Genomic DNA, 14,378 nt, shown 5'->3' with positions numbered 1-14,378 from the left:
TTTCTATTTTACTTAATGTATGTGTGGGGTTTTGTGTCAGCGTCGTTTGTGTAGGTTCTCTTTGCTATTTGCTTGTGTTCCTTTGGTGGTGAGAGAATTTGGGGTTGGCCTAGGGTGAGGTTGCTTGTTTGTGATTGGCTGTGGTGAACTTTGTTTTCATGAGTGAGTGGGGTGGGTGGGTGCTTTGAATTAGGTTATTCATATTGATTCATATGCTTTTGGCGAATTCTTGTCATTGTCTTGTTGGGCTGTGTATGTGATGAAGGGGAGCCATACCAGGGTGAAGGCTTCTTCTTCTGTTTGTCCCCGTGTCAGTTTCAGTTTATTGGTTATGTTTCCCATACTATTACCACTGGTCCATGCTTACTCCTGACAGGTCTCTCCAGTGTCTGGTTATGATGTTTCCGGGTGCTGAAAGTAGGTGGGTTATGAGTTCTTTGTGATGTAAGTGGGCATTATCGTCTTGGAATATGTTTAGTAGAGCCAATTCTGGGGCGATTTCGAATACAGTGGTACCTCGGGTTAAGAACTTAATTCATTCCGGAGGTCCATTCTTAACCTGAAACTGTTCTTAACCTGAAGCACCACTTTAGCTAATGGGGCCTCCCGCAGCCGCTGCACCGCCGCCATGTGATTTCTGTTCTCATCCTGAAGCAAAGTTCTTAATCCGAGGTACTATTTCTGGGTTAGGGGAGCCTGTAACCTGAAGCGTCTGTAACCCCAGGTACCACTGTACTTCCTTAGTTATTTTACATATTTCTTGTATGGCTGTTGTCCAGAATAGTTGGATTTTGGGGCATTCCCACCGTTGAGCAGAGAAGGTCTGCAGGGGGCTTCTCCTGTTTGCTTGAACACCAGTAGAACACTTTGTTCAATTGGAGGGTCATGCTTTATCTGTGTCTCCAGTCACACCAAGGGTTCTGTCTGCATTCAGATGAACATGAGGAGATGTCCTCTACAGATATTTTCCATGGCCAGGGACTGAGTGCACAGAGCAACATAGGAGTGGATATTGCATACACACCCTTGCCCATGGATACAAAATGTGTGTGTCCAGACAGACACCTTATGGCAGATCCTGCCCTGCATGAGGAGTCTCTAGAATGTACCCTTGTATTTAGAAAGCCATAAGCAGGCATAGGCAAATTCGGCCCTCCAGATGTTTTGGGACTACAACTCCCATCATCCCTGACCACTGGTCCTGTTAGCTAGGGATGGTGGGAGTTGTAGTCCCAAAACATCTGGAGGGCCGAGTTTGCCTATGCCTGGCCATAAGCTTCTGGTAACAATGGACAGTAGGCTTCCCTGTATAGCTGTCTCCCAGCTAAGGGGTTTTTGCAGGTGAGAATTAGACACACAGAAATATTTATGTACCAGGAACGACCTGCTGAGACAAAATCAAGTTCAATTATATCACTTCACTAGCAAGGTATGAATCCTGTTACAGAACAAAAACTTAAGGTGAGTAGAATAGCTGTTTATACTCTGTGACCTTGAACAAGGAACGCTTGGGATACATTTTAAAATAGCAAACCTGGGCTTCCTGATGAAAGAATGGCTAGAATCAGAGATACAAACCTAACATCTGCTATAAGCAAGGTCAACAAGCTGTAGAGCAAATAAACTAAAATATTTGGCTCACTGCCACGCCAAATACATCACACAAATACATTAGTTATCACTTACAATATACAACTTACAACTGTCATCCCGCCACTCCTTGGTGTGTGGAGTGCCCCAGGGTGCGATACTCTCCCCGATGCTTTTTAACATCTTTATGCGCCCCCTCGCCCAGCTTGTCCGGAGTTTTGGGCTGGGCTGCCATCAGTATGCTGATGACACCCAACTCTATCTGCTGATGGATGGCCATCCTGACTCGGCCCCAGACACACTGATCAGATGCTTGGAGGCTGTGGCTGGATGGTTACGTGGGAGCCGGTTGAAGTTAAATCCTTCGAAGACAGAGGTCCTCTGGCTGGGACGGGACGATATGGGATTGAGGGGGCAACTCCCATCTCTTGCGGGGGTGCAATTAGTGCCAGCACCGTCCGTTAAGAGTTTGGGTGTAATCTTCGATACCTCCCTCTCCATGGAGGCACAGATTGCAGCTATAACAAAGGCGGCATTTTTTCATCTCCGCCAAGCTAAGCAGTTGGCTCCTTACCTCTCTCTCCCTGACCTAGCCACTGTGATCCACGCGACGGTCACCTCCAGACTGGATTATTGTAACTCGCTCTACGTGGGGCTGCCCCTGAGACTGACCCAGAAACTCCAGCGGGTGCAGAATGCCGCAGCGAGACTCCTTACGGGGTCTTCGCTGCGGGATCACATTCATCCGGTGCTATACCAGCTGCACTGGCTCCCGGTGGAGTACAGGATCAGGTTTAAGGTGCTGGTTTTAACCTTCAAAGCCCTATACGGCCTAGGACCCTCGTATCTACGGGACCGCCTCTCCTGGTATGCCCCACAGAGGAACTTACGGTCTTCAAATAAAAACATCTTGAAGGTCCCAGGCCTCAGAGAGGTTAGGCTGGCCTCAACTAGAGCCAGGGCTTTTTCGGCTGCGGCTCCAACCTGGTGGAACGCTCTGTCACAAGAGACAAGGGCCCTCCAGGACTTGACATCTTTCCGCAGGGCCTGCAAGACAGAGCTGTTCCACCAGGCCTTTGGTCAGGGCGCAGCCTGACTCCCTCCTTTGGCAATCTTTACAATACTTTAGTTTATGGTTGCCATCAATTTTGATTTTAATTAATTCTTTGATGTTTTTATAATGTTGCACTATTTTAGTGTTGTTAGCCGCCCTGAGCCCGGCTTCGGCTGGGGAGGGCGGGATATAAATAAAATTTATTATTATTATTATTATTAATATGGGAATATAAAATTGTTGCAATTTTCAGAATGCTGTATTTTGTTTCAAAATCTGCCTTTCAAAATGGTAACTCTTTGTATGATGTTTGAAACAATTATTTTTGCTTTGAAGTAATTTTGATTGTTAGCTCTTTTATTGTATTAATCGGCAACTAATTTAGGGAATGAAACAAATCAATCATGTAATGTTTTGACTATATATCTAAAGAGCTAAAAGGCATGTCGCTAGTATTAGTTTGAGGGTTGTTTGAAAACCCTCTGCTTGTGTGAAATAAATCTGGTAAGCCACAATTATTATGAGCCTTGTGTTATCCCATGCTATGATTTTTTTTTTATTCGCTGTGCAACAATGTACACTGGGTTTTGTTAGGTGTAGGAAATTCTCTTATTTATGTAAACCACTTAGAGGTTGTTGCCTTCTATTCAGTTGTTTATAAATTTTGTTAGAATAAATTTCAGTTGATTTCCACATTGAATTTGAGGCAATCAATAATTGTGCAGCCTAGATGTGCAAGAGAATTTGTGACTAAGATACTATTTGTGACTAAGAATTAAGACTAATACACAATAATCCATTTAACTCCTCATTTCCTCTGCTCTTCACTAACAGTAGCCATTCCATCTGGTTACAATAGAGGGACAGATTGAAACAGAGCCTGCTCCATGTACCATTTAAAATACTACTCTCAGGGCTTTTTTTCAGGTGGGACTCACTGGAACTCAGTTCCATCACCTCTGAGGTGGGCGCCATTGCGTTTCTAAGAGAACAAAGGAGGTGCTCGTGGTGAGTTTCAGCACCTGTTTATCTGGAAAAGAACATTCCCTACTTTATTTGGTTCCTCCTCTTCCTGAACTGTTCCCACTCAGGAAGGTCATTGCTAGATCTCTGTGACTTTAATAAATGGTGACTGACAGCACAATCCTAGCCATGCCTACACACCAGAAGTAAATCCTTTTGAATTCAATGAGGCTTACGCCCAGGTATGTAGGATAGGATTGCAACCTGAGTTTGCTTGTTACAACCTCATCCCTTTCTCCTTTTCTGTCAAGTCTTTTATATTTAAAAACCTGCTGGCAGGTGCTGTCGATAGGGATCTTATAGCAGCTACCCTGGCCATGTTTCAATTAACAGTAATTTGGAAATATTTGGGGAAAGTAGCACACTAAATAGCTTTTAAAAGTAAGCATGTATGGGGTCTATGAGAATTTGGAAGAGCCAAAAGATAAGACAGTGTTGACATTTATTTCATTTAAGAGCTCTCGGCTTCAGATAGCTATGGTTCTTTCCATAAGGATAAGAGCCAAAGCAGTTTCACCCTCAAGCTGTGGATACAAACAGAAAGGAGTTTCTTTCAGATTGAATCTAGTTCAGGAGGTGGGAAATTGTACATCAACATGACCCCTCTACTGCAATGTCAGTAGTCTCAGGGGTTTTTTGTTGTTGTTGCTAGCACCATTGTCTATTTTGTGCTTAAAATGGCACTTAATGAATTACATCACCTAGTCAGTTAAAGCTTGCAGCTCTAGAAACAGCAAATGAATAATACAAAATGTGAAGTTCATTTTGGTTTTCAGAAACAGCTGTATTTGTGTATTTTTCATTACAGAGTTGATGTGCTCCTTTCTGTACCATTGATTATATTAGAATAAGTAATTAAAAACAGATCTGAGTGGGAAAATGTGATTGATAATAATAACAATATCTGTCTGGATGTATGATATGCAGATTTTATTTCCTAAATGAATTAATAATACATTATTTAGAGATGGATCAGAACTATTAAAAATGCATCTGAGGCAAATGAATAGATAGATACCAGGTAGTGAGCACTATTAAAATAATTGCTTTAAGAGCCATGCATAAAAGTAACATTGGGACTGACAGATTTTATGCCACAGTTGCTTTATACCAGTGCTAGCATGCCCAAAAGTGCAAGTAGTTAAATAGGTACTGCTCCAGCCAGAAGGTAAACGGTGTTTCCGTGCACTGCTCTGGTTTCGGTGTTCCGTTGCACCAGAAGCGGCTTAGCCATGTTGGCCACATGACCCGGAAAAACTGTCTGCAGACAAATGCCAGCTCCTTCGGCCTGTAAAGTAAAATGAGCGCCGCAACCCCAGAGTCATCTGCGACTAGACTTAACTGTCAGGGGTCCTTTACCTTTACCTTAGCAGCTGTAGTAATGGGACAGCATGAGTTGCTATTGTGAAAGCTGATAATATTCTATACGTTTACATGTTCATTTCAATAAATGAAATCACAGCCAGACTGTGGCTGCTTTTTGCCTTAATGGGGAAACCTTTGACCATTGGTGGACTCTGTGCCAGTAGCGGGTGGCATGGTGGCAGCACTCAGCTGGTCTCCAGTCAATCACAGTGCTGCTGCTTTCCAAGATGTAGAAGAGGAGGGGCAAGGCAGTGGTGAGGGCAGCACCGTACAAATGCACTGGCAGAGCCAAACCAGGACATTTGCAGTGCGCCAATCTTTCAACCGCCTTGCCCCTCCCCCTCTGCCTTCTGGTAAACAAGAGTGGTGCAACCATATGGAGGTCAAGGGAGCACTGTCCTCTGCTGCTCTGCGCATGTGTTTAGACTCAAAGCTGATTCTCCTGCACATCTACAAAGTGTGCTGTTTTATTTGCACCCTGAATCATTGATGTGCTACTACATAAATGCATTTGAAGTCTTCTGATACAAAAATATTCATTCCTGAAATTTCTACTCCGTCGACATATCTGCAGTGACAGGCTGAGTTCCATGCTGAGATGAACAGCACACCATTAAAGTCCTATCAGCTGTGAAGTCAACAGAGAGTAGTTGTGAGCTTGGATTGCACATCAGTTTCAGCAGTTCTGATCTACCTGTGAAATGAAGTCCTCAGGGAATCATTCTGTGAATTTCCTGTATCTTTTGAGAAATCAGTGTCTGTTCAGCAATGAAACCATTTGCCTGAGCAGACTTTTTTCCTGCAACAATATACTGTTCTGTTTTACTCACTTAGGCAGCAGTTCTGTGCACACTTATGTGGCAGTGAACTCATGGGACTTACCTCTGGAAGATCACATTCTTTTAACTGGAGATACTTGATATTGAATTTGGGGCTACTTGCATACAGAACATGTGTTCTGCCATTGAGTTATAGACCCTATCCTTTTGGGATCCCCCCCTCTTTCTCTGTTAAAGGTAAAGGGACCCTTGACTGTTAGGTCCAGGCACGGATGACTCTGGGGTTGCAGCGCTCATCTCGCTTTATTGGCCGAGGGAGCCAGCGTACAGCTTCCGGGTCTGTGGCCAGCATGACTAAGCCGCTTCTGGTGAACCAGAGCAGCGCACGGAAACGCCATTTACCTTCCTGCCAGAGTGGTACCTATTTATCTCCTTGTACTTTGATGTGCTTTCAAACTGCTAGTTAGTCTTATGTAGTTTCTTGAAGTATAGCTCTAATTGTGAACACACACATATATATTCATATGATACTGCTGCCTATATAATGCCAAGCCATTCATCTCTCTATCCTGATTGGCAGACGTTTTTGAGGTTCCCAGGCAAAAATGTTTCTCTGTATAACTAGGCCTTTAGCTGATTAACATTCTATGGCTTTTTAATATTTGTGGGAAGAGGGTTATTGGTTTATTTTCATTCTTGTTTTATTATGTACTTCATGTTCTCATTTTGATTTTTGTGAACCGCCCTGTAATCTTTGGATAAAGGGCAGTATACAAATTAAATCAATCAATAATAATAATAATAATAATAATAATCTTCTGCACCCCTGCTAACAAGAGCCCTTTTAACTGGCTTAACTTGGACTTGTACCTAGGGTTTTTTGTATGCAAAGCATGAACTCTACAATTAAGCTATAGCTTCTTTCATTGTGACCCAGCTGGTTCATCTGCACAAGGAATGATCTGAAAGTCCCTGTGGCATGTAAGCATACTTGGAATGATGGATTAATCATTCTGGTCTCATCAGAGAACATTCCATTGATTACCATGGATCCTGAATGCAGTTGCAGATCAATGATTTCCTAACACAAGAATGAAATGATGGGGGGGGGGGGAGGGGAATGAAATAAAAATATGTGTTGAGGAGTCTGAGAGCTAGGAGTATATACAGCACATCTTCCTAAAGACCACACTCCTGACATGGGATCTACAATGCAGGAACCAGCAACAAACATCCCTGACAGATGGCAGCCCAGTCTCTCCTTAAATAATAATAAGCAGTTGATTAGGATCCTTTCTAAGATATGTGACACTTGGTACTTGAAATCTCCACAATGGGGCATAATATAACTAGCCTTTAAAGTAAAAGAGGAATAAACTACAGCATTTGAATGTATTCTTATGAAGCTATGGTGGTAAATGCCAGAATATAGCTGGCTTGTTGCCTGTAAAACATAAGCAGAAAGCTGGTCATTTTTGATAAGTTGTTGTGTCAGTCTATTCACATGGGACAGATGGCCTCCGGCAGATTCCAAGGCCAAGTTATATAACCATGCATCTATAAAGAAAGTAACTGTTCTCTTTGAGGAATGGTCCACGTGGGAAACCTCCAGCGGCAAGAGGGAAGTTGGCTGGAGAATAAGAAATGAGTGTGTAGCACTCAGCTGCCTCAATGGCAGTTAGATGCTCAAGGCTATATGTTAGTACAACAGCAGCCTATTGCATATGAAGTGATATCGGAAGTCATTGTGTTTTCTGGGAATTCAGTTAAGCGCAGCAACCTTGGAAATAATGTCTCTGGCCACAGCCCAACTACTCATAATGAAATTCTCTGCATATATAAACCACCGGTATATAGCAAGGGTTTAGCTGCCTATTCAGATCACTGATCAGGGATGCTGTGCTTTGCACACTTAACTACTGAATGAGTGTGGGGCTTACTTCTGAGCAAACATGCATAGGATCATGGCTCTGTACAAAACGGCCATAACCGTTTGAACGGGCAGAATGATGTCGTCTCAGGTAGCAGGTGCTGGGGTGCTATTCACCTTGAGCCCCGTCCCAAACCATTCCTTCCCATCGATGGACAAAGCAGTGTGTGTCCCATGGCCTTACCTGCAGCCCTAAACTAGCCTGCTGCCATCAGGTACAGGGGAGGACACTCTTTTCACTAGGGCTGAAGAAAGAATCAGCTGTCAATCCAGTCAACTTCTCTACAGGAAACTGCCTTTGGCAGTTGAAAGTCTTAGACTGCCAGCCCTGTGTACAATCTGTGTTAGGAGAACCCAATCTGTATTAGGGGTGGGCATGCTGCTGGACTCTCCACTTTAGTGAGTCTATTGCTTTAATGATAGAAAACAGCATAGAAAGAATCCTATTCATATTAATTGCAGTTGAGGGGGAATGGTCCTTCAGATCAGGACCATGGTGCTGTTGGGGGAAAAGGCTCACTTACACAATATGGTACTATAAATTTATTTATTTATTTATTTATTTGCAACTCGCCTTGTGGGCATTTGCATATGTTTTCATCCTATATATGCCTCTTCAAAAATAAGTCTCATTGAGCAGGTGTGGACTAGGACCTGACTCAACCATGAAGCTTATTGGGCAACCTGTCAGTCTCAGCCTAAACTGTGGTGGTGCAGTGGTTAGAGTTCTAGACTAGGAACTGGGAAACCAGGGTTCACATCCCTACTGGGACATGAAGTCTGCTGGGTGACCTTGGGCCAATTACTCTCCCTCAGCCAAACCTACCTCACAGGCAGTGTTTGAAACTCCCATCATTCCCATCCCGCATTTTGCGACAGGGAATTTCATTAGCGCAAGCAGTTTCTGAGGTCTGGGTGCAGTACTGTGCCTAAGCTTTCAGATTAGAACTGCAGAGTTGAAGGAAAGGAGGGCTTTTTTCTGCCTGCCCACTTCCAGCCACTTTCTGAAGACTGGAGAAGAGATCCTCTTAAGAATATTAGGGGGGTGGGCAGGGGATGCATGGCTTTGATTTTTGCAGTCTTGAGATGAGGACTAGACCATGTGAAAAATGGACTTAAGATTTTAGCTGCAGGTCATTCATTTTCAGCTTTGTATTCTTGTTATTAAAAAAGCACGCCTAGATGCTCCACTGTTAATAATAATAATAATAATGTTTATTTATACCCTGCCCTCCCCAGCCAAGGCCGGGCTCAAAGCAGCTTACAAGCAATAATAAAAACAAGTTGAATGATTACAACTTAAAAACAAAATTAAAATACAACATTAAAATATTAAAATGTAGCCTCCAAAATGTTGCGCCCATAACCTAGGTTTAAGGTGCCGTTTAGCTCCTGGCTTTCATATCTGAGTTTCTAACACTGCTGTTATAGTTATATCTTGTTTTTCTATATAGTTTTGTTGGGGAGGGGGAGAACCTCATTTAGCTATGTATTTTTATTGTTTTTTTATTGATTAAGGGGGGACAGCTGCCTCTCCCTTGGGTAAGTCTATGTCCACACGTCCTTCCACTGAGTGCAAAGCAAACTGCAACCACATCGCCCAATCGATGCGTCCGGCTGCCGGTCTACCCAGAGCTCCCGGCGGCGACAGCCCGGCCTCCCGCCCGCCATGGGGCGCCCTGTTTCTCCCTGCTTCTCGGCGCGCATGCCCGAATAGGACGCGTCTCCGCCTCGCTTTCGGAAGTGGGAGGCGGCAGTGCGCCGGGATGATGGGCGCCAGGGTGACCCGCGTGTTCAGCAAGTTCAACCTGGAGAGCCGAGCCCACCGGGAAATCGCCAAAGCCAAGCCCGCGCCAGCCCCGCGGCACCCGCAGCCTGCAGACCGTGAGTTAGCCAAGGCAAGGCGCGGCGCGCACAGCCGCTCCGCTTAAGCAAGGGGGCTGGGTGCCTGAGCCGCCCTGTGGCGCCTTTGCTCGGCTGCTCGGACCATTTGCAGGAAAAGGGAATCCTTTTCTGTGCTGGGGGCCTTTCTTGCAAGGGGCGCAGACGCAGCGCCCAAGGAAGGGCCCTGGTGACATTGGGAGCGCCGTCTCTCGCGCTCTGGACGTTTGGAAGTGGCTTGCGCGCGCGGCCCTTTGCCCTCCCAGCTGTATTCCCGCGGCCTACCGGCCTGATTTGCAAGCTGGGAGCTGTAGTCTCCCTGGACTGGTGGAGGAAACCAGCAGGATGTTTTTTTAAATGTTTGCCAGCCTACAATTCCCATCAGCCCCAGCCGCCACGGCCAGCGATCGGGGAGTGATGGGAGCTGTAGTGCATGAACGTCTGCAGAGCCGCGTGTTCCCAGGCAGTAAGGAAGGCAACTGGGAACGCCAATGTAGACATCTGTCAAGTGTTTTGCTGGGTTTCTTAACCATCTGTTTTTCGAAGCTTTGCCCACTCCCTCCTGATTTCTGTTCATCATGAACTTAAATTAAAACAACGGGGGTGCAGATCAAATATTTGCCGGTTTTGTGGTGAATCCTGTTAAGATAGGGAAGGTAGGAATTTCTGGTCCGCTATCAGTAATTTATTTTATTCCATTTTTAACACGGCGAACTCTTAGTGTCTATGAGAGTATCTGTGGGTACTACCTTCCTTAGCCAGGATGCAATCCCTCTTCCTGAGAGCCCCTTAAAACAGTAAATTGTGATTGCAGAGGATGCCTCCCTATTTGCCAGTGTGGGATAGTGGATAGAGTGTCAGACTGATGAAATCCAGGTTCATATCCCCACCTAGCATGAATATATGGTTCTTCAGATGCTGTTGGCCTATTCAGTGTGGCCAGTGTCCAGGGATTATTGGAGTTGTAGTCTTGACAATCACATGTTCCTCACCCTTACTGTAAACAATAGAACACTGGCCTGGATGAACTGTTAATAATCTTGCGCATTAGTGAGAAAACGGGGGAGAGAGAAATGGTAGCTTCAAAGCTAGTGCCAAAGCATTTTTCCTGAAGTGTACAGGAATATATACATGTGTGTGTTGTGAAAGTAGGTGTGTATTAATTCAGGCGTATCCTTACATGCATTATGAACTACTCTCCTGAGGGTTGTAATATTTTGCTTAAGCTGGGGTGGAGGGGAATTGAAATATATAACTTTAGAATGTGTTCTGTAATCTCTCCTTAGACTCCTTAGACACCGACAGATTCCAAGAAGAGATTAAGAGAAAAGATGACCACCTTCACGCATTATTAAAGGAAGTCTATGTTGAGTCCAAAGATCCAGTTATGCATGTGAGTCAGGTTATCTTGGAATATGCAGGTGCCAGTTAAGCACTTTAGCACACCAGTGACAAGCATAGTCATAGTTTTTGTCCATGTAAAGTTAGGTCTCATTTAGCTCTCTTGGATTGTGTGTGTACATATTTTAATCTCATTATCAATGCAGACAAATTATAATTATTATATAAATGCAGGAATCACATTTGCATCTGTCTAGATCAGGGGTCAGCAAGGTTTATCTTGCCTGGGCCGGATCAGTCCCATGGAGATTTCTCCATGGGCAGGATCGCGCGCCCGCCCGCCCGCCCGTCATTTTCAGTGTCTGCGCACGCGCAGACATGATTTTCGGCGCTGTGGAAGCGAGTCCCCGCACTGCGCTGCGCCAGTTTAGCGCAGCACACAAATGGGCAGCTCGGTTTGGGGGTAGCTCGTGCGCTGGTCGAATGACCTCCGCAGGTGGCTTCCGGCCCATGGGCCTTAGGTTGCTGACCTCTGATCTAGATATATTTCACGGGCCTCCCGAATAGCTCCCTATTTTACTTAATTTGCTATTACTTGTGTTTTATAGTTCCCTTCGCCATTCATTTTGGTGTTCCTTAAAAAAAAATTCTTATATGCTAAGCCCAGGTATAAACCAGATATTATTTAATATTCTCCAGTGTATTTTAGGATAGAAAGATAGAGCAGAATCCTGTGCTATTTCCATGGAGAAAAGGTACTCTGGTTCTGGATTTTCTGGTTTGCAATGATACACTTAATGATACAGTACCAATTGAGTTTAATGGGCCTTATTTTTTATTTAATATGCATAAGGTGGCACTGTCAATATGCCATAGTTCCTAAATGAATCTATCTGAGATTTCTCAGGCTGCAATCCCAAACATACTTAATAGGAAGGACTTAATTGCAAGTGAGCATGTTTAGGTAATGGGTGAGTATCACAATCCTGTACACGTTTATTCAGTGGCATTCTGTGTTCAGTAGGGTTTACTGACCTAAGTGTGTATTGGTTGGAAGGCTGGGGCTTGCATGTGAAATGAGAAATTGCGTGGAGAAAGGAATCCCATGCTTTTAGGCTTATTTTAATACTGTAGTGTGCTTAGTGGGAATAATATTTTTTCAGGATCTGTAGTGAAGATAGGGAAAGAGTGACCTCCAAAGTTGGTGGGCTCCAGCTCCATAAATCCAAGCCAGCATGGACAATGGTCAGGGATTATGATAACTGTGGTCCCTCCAGATGTTATTGGGCCACAGGTTGGTTAGCCACCCCTGGTTGAGACTGACAGGCAACCACTCTGCAGGGTTTCAGGCAGAACTCATTTGCAGTCTCTGCCATTCTACCTGGGATAATCAGTAAAAACCATATCCTCTGTCACAGCATTTTTTCATAACAGTGTAGTGGGGTAGGAGAGCTGAAAATAATGCAAATATATTTCACATCTGGCAACCAATGCACCCCTTGGGTTTCAGATAGTACATGGGTAGACGAGTCTAAAAAGCCCAGGACACAAATTTTCATGGCCCTCATTTACCAGGAGTAATGTTATTTAGCATTAACTCTGGAAGTGTATCCTCGATTCTGACCAAACTAAGCCTCCTAGAGCAAAACGTCTCCTATGAGCTAACAGAATCCTGAGCAGCCATTGAAAGCTATTAAAATCTGAAGAAAACTCCTTTCTGCCTGGCCCATGAAGGTCATCAAATCAGGCACCAGGCAAGCCAAATAGAGAAGGTTAATTCCTCAATTAAGTCCCACTTTCAGAAAAGAAATGGGTTTAGAATGTTTTAGTTACATTCTGTTGAAAGGGGGAGTGTTAAAAGGCAGGGGTAGGCCACGTGGGGCCTTCCAGACATGGACTGCAGCTCTCATTAGCCCCAGCCAGCATTGCCAGTGGCCAGGGATGATGGGAGTTGTAGTCCAAAGTTCCCATGTTGCCTACCCCTACCTTAACGGATGGAGCACGTGTAGCTTGTACACTAAAACCTAACTATTTTTTATATAATTTCCCCCGCTCTAGGTGAAAAACAAAGGAGAAAGCCTTCCTTCTAAGCGAGAGGAACACAGACTTACAAAAGTAGGCAATCTTGGTCCCCTGGATATTCAGTCTGTTCCTAGAGGCAAAGTCGCTATAGTTGAAGTCTTGACCCTTCTCCATAATCATCTCCACTCTCCGGAAACCTGGACTGCAGAGAAAATAGCAAAGGAATACTCATTAGAATTGAAGGATGTGACTGATCTCTTAGCATTCTTCATCCCATTTGCGGTGGAGATCTTTCCTCCTCAAGACAAAAAGCAGCTAAAGCCTAGATAAGAATGTCTGCCAAATCTTGACTGACCAAGCTGGTGTTTTCTTAATACTTCACATCTGATTCCCTCTCCACACATACACGCACACAACACCTATAAACTGTGTCTTATTTAAACGGTAACTGCCTTTTCTCTCACTGTTGCATTCATGAACCATCCAGGGCATGCCGTTGTGAAGTAGGAGGCAAAATATCAACAAAATCTGCAAATACACCCTAAGAATTCAAAAATCGGAAAATGTTGGCTGCGTGGGAGGTCATCTTTTCTGAAGCAGTTGTCTGTTATGCAGACCCCAGACAACAAAAATGCATTTTATCTGGATCTGATCTTCTTTGGTCTGAGCTCTGCAGAATGTCTTGCCCTCATCGCATTCTGTAAATAGTTATAATTAAAGCAAAGCAGAGTTACAATGTGTTTATCTTCTGAGAAATGAGTGTGTGTCTAGTTCCTGTGTCTGGTCAAAAGGGGAGGGGCAAAAGAGCAAATGGGGGAAATTGAGTTAGGGTAGGCATTCTTTTAATTTTGGCTTAATTACGGAAGTTAGAAACAAATGGTTTTGGAACCAAAAACAATTTTGCTATGTGTTACTGGCTGTAATTCTTTGTATGGAAGCCCTTGATAGCTGTTGCTGCCTTTTTGTCTTTGAATTCATGCCTTTTTATTATTGGCCACATACCCATGAAGAGCTGTATTGTCTGAACTTCTGTATTTTGTTCTAAGCTGTACTGGAAATCTATATTGATTCAGATGGAATTGCATTAGTTCCTGTTTTGTTGCCTGGCTCTGTTTCCTTTGTTTGGCTGTGGGTTACTAAGTATATTTAATATGCACCAGAAAATTGACCCTAAAATGACCAGCAGCCTTCCCTATGCATAATTTTCCTTTAGATGCTAAAAAATGACATGCCCCCTGGACCTTTTCACAATTGCCTTATAAAAAAAGTAAAAGGAATACCAGCAGCTTCATCTTGGGAAGGCCCCTCTTCTGCAAAAGTATTAAAGGTAGAGGAAGCCTATGTTCTATATGGTGTTTACTTGTAAGTAAACATCATGGTTCCCAGCCTGGGC

At 44.0% G+C, this 14,378-nt stretch overlaps 1 protein-coding gene across 2 annotated transcripts; it reads left to right on the top strand.

Annotated features, from left to right (window-relative positions):
* The first annotated feature begins 9,464 nt into the window (after positions 1-9,464).
* Positions 9,465-14,064, top strand: NDUFAF4 (NADH:ubiquinone oxidoreductase complex assembly factor 4). Of its 2 annotated transcripts, none has more exons than XM_080998442.1 (3): positions 9,465-9,625; positions 10,918-11,015; positions 13,022-14,064. In XM_080998442.1, the coding sequence occupies exons 1-3, from the start codon at positions 9,508-9,510 to the stop codon at positions 13,313-13,315; spliced, it is 510 nt and encodes a 169-aa protein (XP_080854568.1). In that variant the 5' UTR covers positions 9,465-9,507; the 3' UTR covers positions 13,316-14,064. The 2 variants fall into 2 exon arrangements, with proteins under 2 accessions (XP_080854568.1, XP_080854567.1); XM_080998441.1 differs by having other exon boundaries at positions 9,466-9,625; positions 10,909-11,015.
* The last annotated feature ends 314 nt before the right edge of the window (positions 14,065-14,378 follow it).

This window comes from Podarcis pityusensis (genome assembly GCF_964106645.2).
Source record: "Podarcis pityusensis genome assembly, chromosome: 3".
Classification (NCBI taxonomy): domain Eukaryota; kingdom Metazoa; phylum Chordata; class Lepidosauria; order Squamata; family Lacertidae; genus Podarcis; species Podarcis pityusensis.
The sequence above is the reverse complement of the archived record's forward strand: the minus strand, read 5'-3'. Positions and strand labels throughout refer to the sequence as shown.

What these genes read in the sequence shown, in the direction of transcription:
- NDUFAF4 (XM_080998441.1), top strand. Translation starts at nt 9,508, where the DNA reads ATGATGGGCGCCAGGGTGACCCGCGTGTTCAGCAAGTTCAACCTGGAG. An exon ending in GCACCCGCAGCCTGCAGACC is followed by an intron (nt 9,626 to 10,908) that starts GTGAGTTAGCCA and finishes ATCTCTCCTTAG; the next exon opens with ACTCCTTAGACACCGACAGA. An exon ending in CCAAAGATCCAGTTATGCAT is followed by an intron (nt 11,016 to 13,021) that starts GTGAGTCAGGTT and finishes CCCCCGCTCTAG; the next exon opens with GTGAAAAACAAAGGAGAAAG.